The sequence below is a fragment of the Kogia breviceps genome, chromosome 1, assembly GCF_026419965.1.
Source record: "Kogia breviceps isolate mKogBre1 chromosome 1, mKogBre1 haplotype 1, whole genome shotgun sequence".
Taxonomy (NCBI): domain Eukaryota; kingdom Metazoa; phylum Chordata; class Mammalia; order Artiodactyla; family Physeteridae; genus Kogia; species Kogia breviceps.
This window is the reverse complement of record NC_081310.1, coordinates 59,362,652-59,375,256: the sequence shown is the minus strand read 5'-3', so window position 1 is coordinate 59,375,256 and position 12,605 is coordinate 59,362,652. Positions and strand designations below refer to the sequence as shown.

At 35.8% G+C, this 12,605-nt stretch overlaps 1 protein-coding gene across 1 annotated transcript in view; it reads left to right on the top strand.

Annotated features, from left to right (window-relative positions):
* Positions 1 to 12,605, top strand: part of DTL (denticleless E3 ubiquitin protein ligase homolog) — a 38,227-nt gene that overhangs the window by 16,670 nt on the left and 8,952 nt on the right. Inside the window, exons 9-12 of the mRNA XM_059076091.2 lie at positions 1,237 to 1,340; positions 1,656 to 1,760; positions 4,660 to 4,772; positions 10,286 to 10,375. Coding sequence (XP_058932074.1) covers positions 1,237 to 1,340; positions 1,656 to 1,760; positions 4,660 to 4,772; positions 10,286 to 10,375 — 412 coding nt within the window. The remainder of the gene's footprint in view (positions 1 to 1,236; positions 1,341 to 1,655; positions 1,761 to 4,659; positions 4,773 to 10,285; positions 10,376 to 12,605) is intronic.

Genomic DNA, 12,605 nt, shown 5'->3' with positions numbered 1-12,605 from the left:
GAGGTACGACTGTATTTTGGATTTTATCTTCTCTGGTTTAGTAATATCCTAAAAGGAGGAATCTGATTCTGGGTATGTAACTGGCATTTCTGGGAGCAATCTAACTAGATTGATAGGCCTAAAGACTTTCACATACTTTCCTTCTATGATTGCTCTGAATTTTTGGCTTCCAAATAAGTTTGTGATACTTCTTGATTGTTTGCTTTGTTGGAATTTAAGTTCATTGAGTATAGGGGCTCTTTCTTTTTAAAATTCTCTTCTTTGCCCCGTTTTTGCCCATTATATCTCCCAAGACATCCCTCCCTTCAGAAGTTTTAATTTAAAAATATGATGGTTTAAAACTAGAATTTCTATTGTGTCCTATGGACACTTAAACTCTTCTGTGGACTGAATTCTCAGGCACAAATGTAGAATTATCTAAAGGTTATCAGTTATATTTGTAAATGGCTGTGAAAGCTTTGCTTCCAAGGATACTTCCCTTTTATAACCAAGCTTGTGTTTTCAAGTTGCCTACAAAGTAGATGTAGAAAATTAAGAAAATTATTCCAATAGATGAAATGAAAAAATACTTTATTTCACAGGAAAATTTGTTTAGACTAGATTACTTAAGGAGTTAATATATAGAGATATAACCACAGGGACAGAGCTTAATACTTAATGATGCCAAAGGTTACATGCAGAATGTTAAAGGCTTAGGAAGTGCTTTTTTCTGAAAACAATGAAACAATGACTATCAGCAGTCAACCTTCATCTTCCTTTTCCGCTCCCTTGAAGTAAACTCAGGGCAACCCATCAGTGGGTCAGATCACATCTGTTTCCGTTCTGCCAGAATTGTTAGCCTGACATTGGAGACAAGAGTATGAGATAGTTCAATCTGTTTCCCCATGACATATCCTCACTGTACCTGGTTGATGTGCCAGAGGAATTAGATTAAAAGTCATTTAACGGGCTTCCCTGGTGTCACAGTGGTTGACAGTCTGCCTGCCGATGCAGGGGACACAGGTTCGTGCCCTGGTCCGGGAGGATCTAACATGCCGCGGAGCGGCTGGGCCCGTAAGCCATGGCCGCTGAGCCTGCGCGTCCGGAGACTGTGCTCCGCAACAGGAGAGGCCGCAGCGGTGAGGTCTGCGTACCGCAAAAAAAAAAAAAAAAGTCATTTCATGTTCAGACGTAGTTGCAACTGATTGGTGTTGGAGAAGGACTACAAAATAACTATTTCTTTACCTTGGTTTTTAGGGTAATCAAAATATGGGATTTACGTAAGAATTATACTGCTTATCGGCAAGAACCCATAGCATCCAAGTCTTTCCTGTACCCAGGTAGCAGCACTCGAAAACTAGGTAAGCCTTTGCGTATTCATTAGGATTTTTTTGTAGGGCTTTTTTGGATATGTAAGTTTTTGTTAAAATTTTTCAAATAAATATCAAGCTAGTTTTCAGCAACTATTATTCTCTGTTGACCTGAGAAACTAATATATGGAAGTATCTTTTTGAAGTTCAAAAGATAGAAACTCCCAAGAATAATTTTGGTTTGTATATACTTTAGGGAAGAAGAATTCTGATGATTCTTCTTGTGAAATGATCTAAAAAGATCATTTTCACCTCAGTTCTACTCTCCTTCATCAGCACATGCTAACTAAAGTTTCCTTTTTCTAGGATACTCAAGTCTGATTTTGGATTCTACTGGCTCTACTTTATTTGCTAACTGCACAGATGACAACATCTACATGTTCAATATGACTGGATTAAAGACTTCTCCAGGTAGAAGCTTAGCCATTCAGATTCTCTTTCCTGGAAACTAATATGGTTTTTTTTTTGTTAATGAGAATTTAATGTTGATTTTCTTTTTTTTCTGTACAAATTTATGAAGACATATAAGGACTTTGGGGTCTTCGATTAGTTCCAGTGATGTTTTCATAGGTGCATTTACCTTGTGATAATTTCACAAGTGAACAGAATCTTGCTCTATGTGGTAACTTAATAATGAGTCTCTCCCGAAATTATACCCCTTTGGATATACTTAAAATTATCTCAATTTTTGTGGGATAGAGAAGGCTGTTCTGCCCAGGTTTTGTCCTATTTGGGAGCTGTTCATTAAAATTAGGGGACCTCTGGATGTTTTCCCTAACCTCACCTTTTTATTCAAGAAAATTATAAGTGGAATCTGACTTTAAAGCTGATAAATGACATTTTAAAAAATCAAAGTTTTTCGGGCATACTCTAAGAGGGTTATTTGAATTTCACCATTTTAAGAACATTATCAATTATTTAAGCAAGCTGCATATTTTGTAACCTACTTCTCAGGTATAGCTCTGTCAGAAACTGACTTTGAATTCTATAACCAACCCCTAGAGCTACCCAGTTCCCAATAAAGTAAGATGTGTTGATAAAAAAGAAATCTTAAAAGAGTACAGAATTGGGCTTCCCTGGTGGCGCAGTGGTTGAGAGTCCGCCTGCCGATGCAGGGGACACGGGTTCGTGCCCCGGTCCGGGAAGATCCCACATGCCGCGGAGCGGCTGGGCCCGTGAGCCATGGCCGCTGAGCCTGTGCGTCTGGAGCCTGTGCTCCGCAACAGGAAAGGCCACAACAGTGAGAGGCCCGCGTACCGCAAAAAAAAAAAAAAAGTACAGAATTTATCTTGGCTCTTAGGGAAGTTTCTAAAGACTGACCACCTAGCCATTGTTAGGACTTTGGTATCTGTGGCAGTTACCCAGTTGGTATTTTCAATGCCCTGGGTTAGGTCTAACGTTGTCTAAACAAGAATAAGAGTATTTGGAAAAGGGAAGAGGTTTTATAACTTTGCTTGTTGCTGTCTTCATGAACGGAATTAGACCTTGGGACAACTTCTGATTTATTTAGCCATATAAAACAGACTCTTTAAAATTTTTCCCTAAAAGATAAAAGCCTAATTATATTATCAGATGTCCAAGAGCTCTTTCTGTATCATTTTGTTATAGTGTGGCACCAAAAGGGGCTTTGAATTTAGTTGTTCTTCTGCCATTAAAACAAATATGCCCAAGGCCACTTTACTAATAATTTAGTGACCTTTTTCCTGTGCTCCTGAAATAATTTGATTGGCTCTCATATATAGATAGGTAGGTAGGTAGATAGATAGGTATGTTCCTTAGAAATTGAAAGATAGACGTGTGTGTGTGTGTGTGTGTGTGTGTGTGTGTGACACATCTAGTAATTGCTCGTCTTTTTCAAAACTTTAGAAAGGGTCCTGGACTCAATATTCAATACTCAATACTCTCCTATACTTTTAATTCACAGCATTTTATTACACTAAGTGATGTTCATAAAGATGACTCTGAAGTCATTAAATGAAGCATTTAATGAAGCATTTTAAAAGCCCAAACTGTCAAAGATTAAATTAAACTAATTAAAGCCAATATAGGTTTTAGAAGGATTTTTCACATGGTTTAAAACATTTACTGTCTACTTAATGTTGGCTTTCTTAGACCAGCAGAGGGCAATGAATACTTACGAGTTTAGTGGGAAATTTGGTCTACAATTTTCCATTCATAGCTAAGAGTTGAGAAAGATGAACAATTGTAGTTTTGGAGTTGTAGTCAGAATAAAGGAGCCTGTTTATTTTGTGGGGATTTATCTATCATAGTAGCTCTATAATATGTGTATCTGAATTGATTCATATCCTGCTTAACTTTCACAGTAATAGTATTTGATATGGGGGTTATTTGATGTGCAGGCTTTTTCTTAAAGGGCTATAAATACAAAGTTTCTTTTCCAGTGTTATTCTAGCAAAAAGAAGGGATTTTTGTGAGTACTTACAGAAAGCTGTTAAGTCCCTTAATAATTCTTTTTTCCCCTCCGTTAGAAGATTAGAGTGAAATATTTTTTCCTGCCTAAATGTATCCTTAAATTTTCTAATGACTGAGATTTTTTTCTTTTATTTCCTAGTAGTATTCTGATGCCAGAGGCCTCAGGTTTTGGTCTCCTTAGGATAAAAGAACTTGTCAAGCACATGCTAGATTGGATAGTGAGAAGTCTAAACCTAACCTAGTTGGAGTATCTTACATAAGAATATATAGCTTACCCCACTGGCCAGTTCTACTGTTCAGCCTATTTAAAGTGCTAAATTTAAGGTTACCACATCTTAGATAAGCTATCCATAAATCTTAACTCTCCTTTCATTGATTTTTACCTATTCATACAACAAATGTTTGAAGATCTCTGTTCAAAGCATTATAAGGTCTAGTGAGGAAAGAAAGTGATATTTATGAAATTTATCCTTAAGATAAGTCTAAGAGGAGGAAAGACCAATGTTGAATCCAGCAGAAAAAACCTAGCCTGGGGTGGGGAGAGAGGGTCTAATAAAGGCATTTTACTAAAGGATTGAACCCCAGCTCCATTCTTGTCCTTTAAGAATATTTTTCATCACTTTCTTCTCTATAGCCAGCTCCATACCAAGTATTTGGGCTTAGATTGTGAGATTGGGTCTAATATAAAGCCTCTTTCTAGGATTTCCATTCTTTTCCTGCCAATGTCCAGTTCTTTTTTATTTGGTGACTAGCTTGACCATCTGCTTCAGTAATCAGTACACTAATAAAACTTGTTAGAACATGTATACTCTGCATTTATTTGAAAACTGGAAATAACAAGAGCCAAGTAATTTGATTTTTTTTTTCCCTCTGGCAGTGGCTATCTTCAATGGACATCAGAACTCTACCTTTTATGTTAAGTCCAGTATTAGTCCAGATGACCAGTTTTTAGTCAGTGGCTCAAGTGATGAAGCTGCCTACATCTGGAAGGTAAGTTACCAAACTTTCCCCACAAAGGTGAGGCTGAAGTATTCTTGCAAATATTTCTTCTGTCCAAGATGAGGTAAGGTTAATGTAAACACATACTTTAACTTTTCTGTATCAGATGTTTAGTAAAAATTGCTTCTTGCCTCTTAATATAGCCAAAACTTCACTCTGATTCTGACAGAAGATATCACACTTTCATGGTCAGCTTCTCAGAAATTGACAATCCATATCCTCCAACAGTTTTACAGATTATCAGGAAGTTGAGAATTCAGAAGACTGGAAAGAATCTTAAGTACTTTGTCCTGCTTCCTGGAAAAACATGCTGTTCTGCCTTTCTGCCCTGTGTTTTCAAACTCTCATTCAAAACACAGTGTTTGGATCCTAGAATCTTACCCCTGAATCACACTTGCAAAAAACACTCACTCAAAAATATTCGTGTAATAATTGTGTTCTTTACTGTCCTCTAAGTGGCCAATCTTCAGGCTATTGAAATAGATGTGGTTGCTTTGTCAGTTTTGTATATCTTTAATAGCATTATTTATTCATTTATTTATTTATTTTACAGATTTCCCATTTCTGTTACAGAAATTTATAATTTCTTTTTTTACATTTTAAATAAACAGTGGTTCTAAAGTGACTACTATAGGCTAAGAAACTTAATGCTGTCAATTTGAAGTCAAGTGGAGAAAATTGAAATATAAGTAGCACTTGCTGACCACTGGAAAATGTCTCTTGTGGAATAATTAATTATAGACATTTCTGAGTTCAGAGAAAGAATAAGAGCATTAAGGCATTGTTTTCCTAGGGCTAGAAATTATTATCTTCCAGATTGCCCTAAATTTCATAAACTTCCTTGTTATTGGTGAATTGAATGATCAGAGTTCACGCATTTTGGATTTTAGAGTCATAATGTCTAAAACTTCATAGACCTATAGGTTCAATATTATCAAATTCCTTCTCAGGAGGGAATTGTATCATTCTTAGTACTGCCAATCTCTAGAAAGTCATATCTTTAATGCAGGACAGGGGTAGATCCTGTCAAGTATGAAGCATAATTCTTCAGCTTAATTTCATCTTGTCCTGAGGGAGGTACTAAAAAATGCTTTTTCTATATACCTCTAGGTTTGCAACTCTAGTTGCAAAAATGCAACACTACCTTATCAAAAGCTTTAGTAACAATAACCTAGATGGTCACAAGGTGGAGATTTTGTTCTATCCAAGATGCTTTTGTGTTGACCTAACCTCTTTTTCTTCAAGCACATTTGTTGTATTTTTAAAATGAAAAATTTGCTTATAAAATATACACTTGAGAACCCCCTCTTATGATAAGAGTTTTTACATAACTTCCTGTCTATAAAATTCTTCTGACTTGAGCTTTAAATTTTATGTGACTAGCACTAATGTTTCTGTCTCATAATCTGGTCCTATGCTGCATGTTTATTGTCTTTTGGTTTTCCCTTTCCCTTTCCCTCACTGTCTTACCAACATTTCCCTTCTCTACTTTGGTTCCCAACTTAGTTAGAGGATTTTATTCCTACCAAGGTCTGTATCTTTTTAAGTTTTTTCTTACAAACAAAACTTCAGACATACCAAAAAGTATAATAAAGGATTATGCAAAAAAAAAAAAAAAAAAAAAAAAACTTTAGGCACTGATCATTTTTTTAAATCATTTAAAATCAGCTTCTTATATATATACATAATTATATATAATTATATATTACTATGTGTATATGTATAGTTTTAGTGCCAATTCTTTAATTTATTTGTTTTCTGTGTTTTGTTTTTTTCTTTTTATTGCCAAGCCTTAAAGTTCCTCCCTACCTCTAGTACAAATGCTTGCTTTTTTTCCTTCTTGGTTTCAGGAAATCAGGGTTGAGGGATGCTTCCTCTCTTTAAAGACATGCAGTAAAGATACTTGGCGGTTCATCAGTAACCCATTTTCAGACATCCAATCAGTGGGTATCACACACATGGGTGACCCTTTCTGCATTCTAGGCTGGGTCACATGTCGGTGCTGAATGATGTGGTTCAGACATGATGTTCTCCTGCCTGTCCACACATAACTCAGTGTTCAGGTTCTGATATTTGAGATCCTGGCAAACTTACTGCTCCTAAAATTGAATGTGCCTAGTGAGGTGGCTCAGTTTCTCTTTTCCATGATAAGGAAAAGTGGGAGGGGTGTAGTTTTAAAAAATTCCACACAAGCTGAGTATTCAGGCTGTTAGGTCAGAATTCTCTCACGTGTTAGGATTCTCCTATGCCAAAAAAGCCCATGGGCCCAAGAAAACAGGGTGAGAGAAGGGAGTTTTAGATCTCAAGACAGAAGAGAATGGCCTTTTAATCCTCACCACTGGGCAGCAAAGAGGAGATGTAACATAATTAGACTTTCTGACACTGAGGCCTAAGACTTAAGAATAAAAAGATTTAATATTATGTTATTTTTCTTTTTTAATTTCCTACCCATTGTCCTACTCTCACCCCTACCCACCTCCCCTTCCCTGGTTCATTTCTGATAGAGCCACTGAATAGTTTTGAAGTGGTTATAAATAAACTGATTTGGCACCGTCATTCCACCACTGATTGGCGAAACATTGAGCCTGCACTTTAGGAAGTGTAAATGATCTCATGGCAAAAATGAAGATTAGGTTTGGTTTCTAACTAGGCAGAGTAAGGAGGTTTTTTGAGGAAAAGTGCTGATCTTCTTTGCATGTTCAAGTATACAGAATGTTTTATGAAGTCTGTAGGTTAGAGCCAGTTACTTCATAGTTCTGGGAGTTTTAACTTCAGAATTTCTCATGCCTTGAGTTAGTCTTTATAACAGCTAAAATTTGTAAGAGAGGACAATTTTCTGTGTATTGACCATTCCCAGAATGCATAGATGTTTAAATGTCTCTTGGATTTAATAGTCACCTCTTCCTGTTTGAAAGTAGAGGGAGGTTTTTTAAAAATGAAATTATCATTGTGATAATATTTTTATAATAATGAAGTGACAATAAACAAAAACTTATTTGAATAAAAATGAAGGATTTAAAAGTCACCTGAGTTTCGTTAGAAGAAACTAATCTTCTTTGAAGTAGTCACCAAGTATAGTTTACCATATTAGGATAGTCCTCAATTGTGAAAACACTTGTTACTAATGTTCATAGAAACTTGTTGGACATTAGTTCTCATTCCAGCCCACAACATGTCCTTCCCTCCACTTTTTTTTGTTGAGATAGAATTTGTATAATGTAAAATTCACCATTGTAGTCACCTTAAAGTGTACAATTCAGTGATTTTTTTTTCATATAAAATAATTTTTTTTTTCATTTTTTTTTTTCACAGTATTGTGCAACCATCCCCACTGTCTCATTCCCAAACATTTTCATCACCCCATACCCTTTAAGAGTCACTTTCAGCTTCTGGCAACTACTAACCTATGTTCTGTCTCTAGGGATTTGACTATTCTGAACATTTCCTATAAATGATCTTTTATGCCTGGCTTTGCTTTCACTTAATGTTTTCAAGGTTTATCCATGTTGTTGCATGTATCAGTACTTCTTTCCTCTTTATGTCTGAATATTCCATTGTATGTATAGACCTTGTTTTACTTATTTATTCATCAGTTGATCGAGATTTAAATTATTCCACTTTTTGGCTTTATGAACAAAGCTACTATGAACATTCATGTACAGATTTTTGTTTGAACATGTCTTCAGTTCTCCTGGGAGTGTATACCTAAGAGTAGAATTGCTGGGTCATATGGTAATTAATTCTGTGTTTAACTGTTTGAGGAACCTTCCCCTCACTTTTAATGCTGTGTAAAGTGCCTGGCTCATGGTAATCATTTCAATAAATGCTGACTTTTGTTACTATTATTATTCCTGCCTTATTATCAAATTGTAAAAAGTTTTTCTAACAGGTCTACCCCTTTGTGGTTTTTTTTCTTTTAAATCCTATAGATAAATGCAGAAATATACATACATTCTATTGGTGGATATTTGTTTTTTCTTAACATTTATTTTAATCTTTGGTATAGACAGTCAGGTTTTCCTAGGTATTTTAATGCCTAGGAAGCTGAGGAAGGGGCAAGATCATGAAATGAAGAGCTAGAAGCAACAAGCAAGTAAACCAATGGAGTAAAATAATGTGTTGTTACCAGGGAGGGTCAGGAGGACATGAGGATTTCCTCTTCCTTTTAACTTGCTGCTTGCAGTACTCCTTGGGCCTTGGGTAGAGAAACTTTGTGGGCCGGGGCCATAAAGAATTTCTGTGACTGCTGAGATAGAGACTATCTTGAAAGTCTTTTCTAAAATATGCTACCTTGTGAAAGAATGAGCTCTTGTTCTCTGTGGCATTGTAGGAGTAGGCAGCAAGTAAGATCCTTTTAGATCTCAAGAAAAAGCCCAGCAAGGCAAATTAGATTCTGCTGTTTGTCTTCTTTGGCTTTTTGAATCATTACATACGTGCCATTTAACCCAAGAGAGGAGTACTAATAATTGAGTTGGGTAACCTTATGAAATCAGTGTGTCGAATCTCTTTAACTACAGTCTGAGGAGTCCATTAAGCTTACTTAGTCATTCTCACAAATATTCGTCCCAGAATGCCTCTACTTTCTTCATACAAATGAACAATGATTCAGAGCCTCAGGAAAATGAAAAGAGAATAATTTCTCTTTTTCAAACACGTGCTAATAATAGCTGTGTGAGTTTGTACTCCATGTTGTGCTGATTAATGCCCATGGCCTCTGATAGGGATTGACAGCTCTTGAATGAGTCAGCTCTCAAGCGCACATCACTAATAGCATCCAATGAGGGTGAAAATATTCTTAGTCACATGTGTAGTACTGCACAATGTGACCCTTCTTTATACATTAAAATGTATTAAGATGTGGTAATACTTAACTTGAAAATTCAATATTTCTTTAAGTAAATGAACTTAAATAAAATTTTAGAGGAACTTTTTTCCAAAAAGGATACAAAGTGCCATGTAAAATATAGCTTATACCCCTTCAAAATGAAGGAGTATAACTTCGGGCTTTCTTAAAAGTCAGTGAGTCTTCTTTTGGAAGAAAGACTGTCCTCTTGTCCCAAGAGATCTGCTAGCATGTCTCAGGTACCTTCAGGACTTAGTAAGTGCAGCATTCCTGGAAGTAGCTGACTAGAGAACATCTAAAGTTGTCTAGGCTCCACTTGAAGTGTACTATCTAGCTGCTGAACCTTACCCTTTCAGTCTTGAGTTTTAGTCAAAATACGTATAGCTAAGTTGTCCTGATTTGAAATAAGACCTGTCCTGGTATCTAAGCTCGTATTGTTTACTTATTTTGGCTATTTTCATTCTGTTTTCTCAGATTAATGACAGAAATACTTTCATTGCCCATTGGGACTTTTTCTGAGCTCTAGGTAGGCATGTCTAGGAGCTTTTGGTAACAACCCTAAAGCTCTCTAAGGTACAGATATGGAGAGATTCAAAGCCTCTGTCTGGGAGATCTACCACTGCTCTGCTGACTTGTTTTTTTCTTTTTGATGGTATGATAGGTCTCCATACCCTGGCATCCTCCTACTGTGCTCCTGGGTCATTCTCAAGAGGTCACATCTGTGTGCTGGTGTCCATCAGACTTCACAAAGGTTTGTAGGTGAATCTGTGGTCGGTTTAAAAAGTAGATCACAGGTTTGTAGGTTTTCCCAAGAGTTAACTCTTTCCCAAGAGTTAATACAGACTTTTATGTTTAAATAGACATTTAAAAGATCTAGAGGCCATCCAAGATCTGTATCATCATTAATCACGTATATTCTATTTTTTATACCAATAGATAAACTGTATCATGCACTAAAGAATAAGTGGATTTCTTAGTTCCCTAGAGTCATTCCTTTCCTAAACGTAGAGTTCAAGTTTTTAACATTAATAAAATTTCATTTTTAAATTGAAGGTAAAAAGAAAATCTAAGGTGAAAACTAGTGTTTCTAACTTTCTACATATTATCAATGTGGTGTATTAAAGGTAACACCTTGACCGTTCTTCACAGTCCAGTTTGGGTTCTCACATGCCTTAAAAATGCTTACTGTGAAGTCTTAACGTGTTAGGCTGTCTGTGACTAAAGTAGAGAAGTAGCTCCAAAGTATTTTAGACACTTTGAAAAGAAGAAAATATACTCACTTAAAAAAAATTTTTAATAGTGATACTAAAAACAAGTAAAAAACCTGAAAGGTAGAAATCCCAGAAACATAAACAAACCACGTATATGTAGGGATTTCATATAATAGTGACCCCAGTTCCACTCACTTCTCCAGTCCGCTACCTTTGGTCTTTGGATTATTTTGGGTTTGCAGGAAATGTCCCTTCTGTGGAGAGCTCCTTTTCATCTATTATGTTTTGAAGGTTTCTTGCCTATTGTTCCCATCTGTTTTTTTATCTTCCAGAATCTTATCAAGGTCTGATCTACTCGTGGCATCCCTGCTAGCTTTCCAGTACTACTGTGGATTTCCTTTTATTTCTATATCCCTATATAACCATTTCTGTGATGAGCTTCATTATAGACTTTTTTTGAAATCATAGCTTTAATCACCAAAAATTACACCCCAATGGCATTTTCCCTCTAAGATTCTCTGTGATTTCCAGTGAAACATCTGCTTTTAATGTGGAATTTTATATCTTCATAGAACTTACCGAGATGAATTTTTTAATTATTCAGTTAATTATCATCTTTTTCCATCCATCGTATATTGCCCTTATCTCTTTGCACAGAAAATACTCAAAGGAAGTAGCAGGGCTGTTTATTCATACCAATTTAATGACCACCTTTTTGAAAGGTTCTTTAAAATAATTTTGTCCTGAGCCTAGAATTAGGAAGATAAAATACCGCTTTAAAAAAGAAAAAAAAAAAAAAAGATTTACACTTTGAAATTGGAAAAACTTGGATTTAAATTCTAGCTCTGCCACTTAATTGTGGTGACCTTGGGCAAATAACTTTATTCCCATTTTGTAGATGAGGTTATTTGAGTATAAGGCTTTTTATATTGTGAGAATTAAATAAGATAAAGAAATTTTCGGACACTCAGATTTAGTAGTTGCTCTGTAAATAATAACTTGTTTATAGACTATAGATTAACTGGGGATTCCAGGCATTTCTTCTGAGCAGTTAAATATGTGTGTCTTCTTTTGGCCTCCCAGTGAGGAAAGGAAAAAGCTGCCAGCCTCTTGGGGACCAAGACTTAAGAGAACGTGTGTTCTTTTTTTTCCTCTCTTTAGTTACTGAAATAGAGAAATTATATAAACAAATGCTGGGGAACAGCTCTGGTACCAGTGGCCATTTGCCACAAGCTCTTCAAGCTGGACTTTCTCTGCCATAAAAGGCTTGGGACCAAGATCAGGAATGGTCAGATATTTTTAAAGGGGCAAAGGTTATTTTTAACTTTTTTCAGTCTAGTGAACGTGTCGTTTTCCCAGATTGCTCCTTTACCTATCTGAAAAAGAATCTTAGGGAATGGTTTCATTCTACTTGCCACAGCATACTAGAGTCATGGACTAAATCAGATCTTGGGAATAATCCCATTACTTTAACAATAAGCCAGAACTTGAGGAAGTCAGAGGAAAGTCATACAAATTAAATGTCAGTGATATACACTGACTGATCTTTTAAGAGAAAGAGTAAAAATGACATCTTAATTTAATTACATGTTTCATAGTTACACAGAAGGTGATAAAGATAATGACTTGCCCAACTTCTTGAGAATAAAATGACATGAACCTGGTTTTATAGTAGAGCTTTGGGTAGCTAAGAAATGACTGGTCACAAAAGTCATACTAGCCAAATGTATATAAAGAAACTAAAGGATTCACTTCTTTGGAAATCTGGAA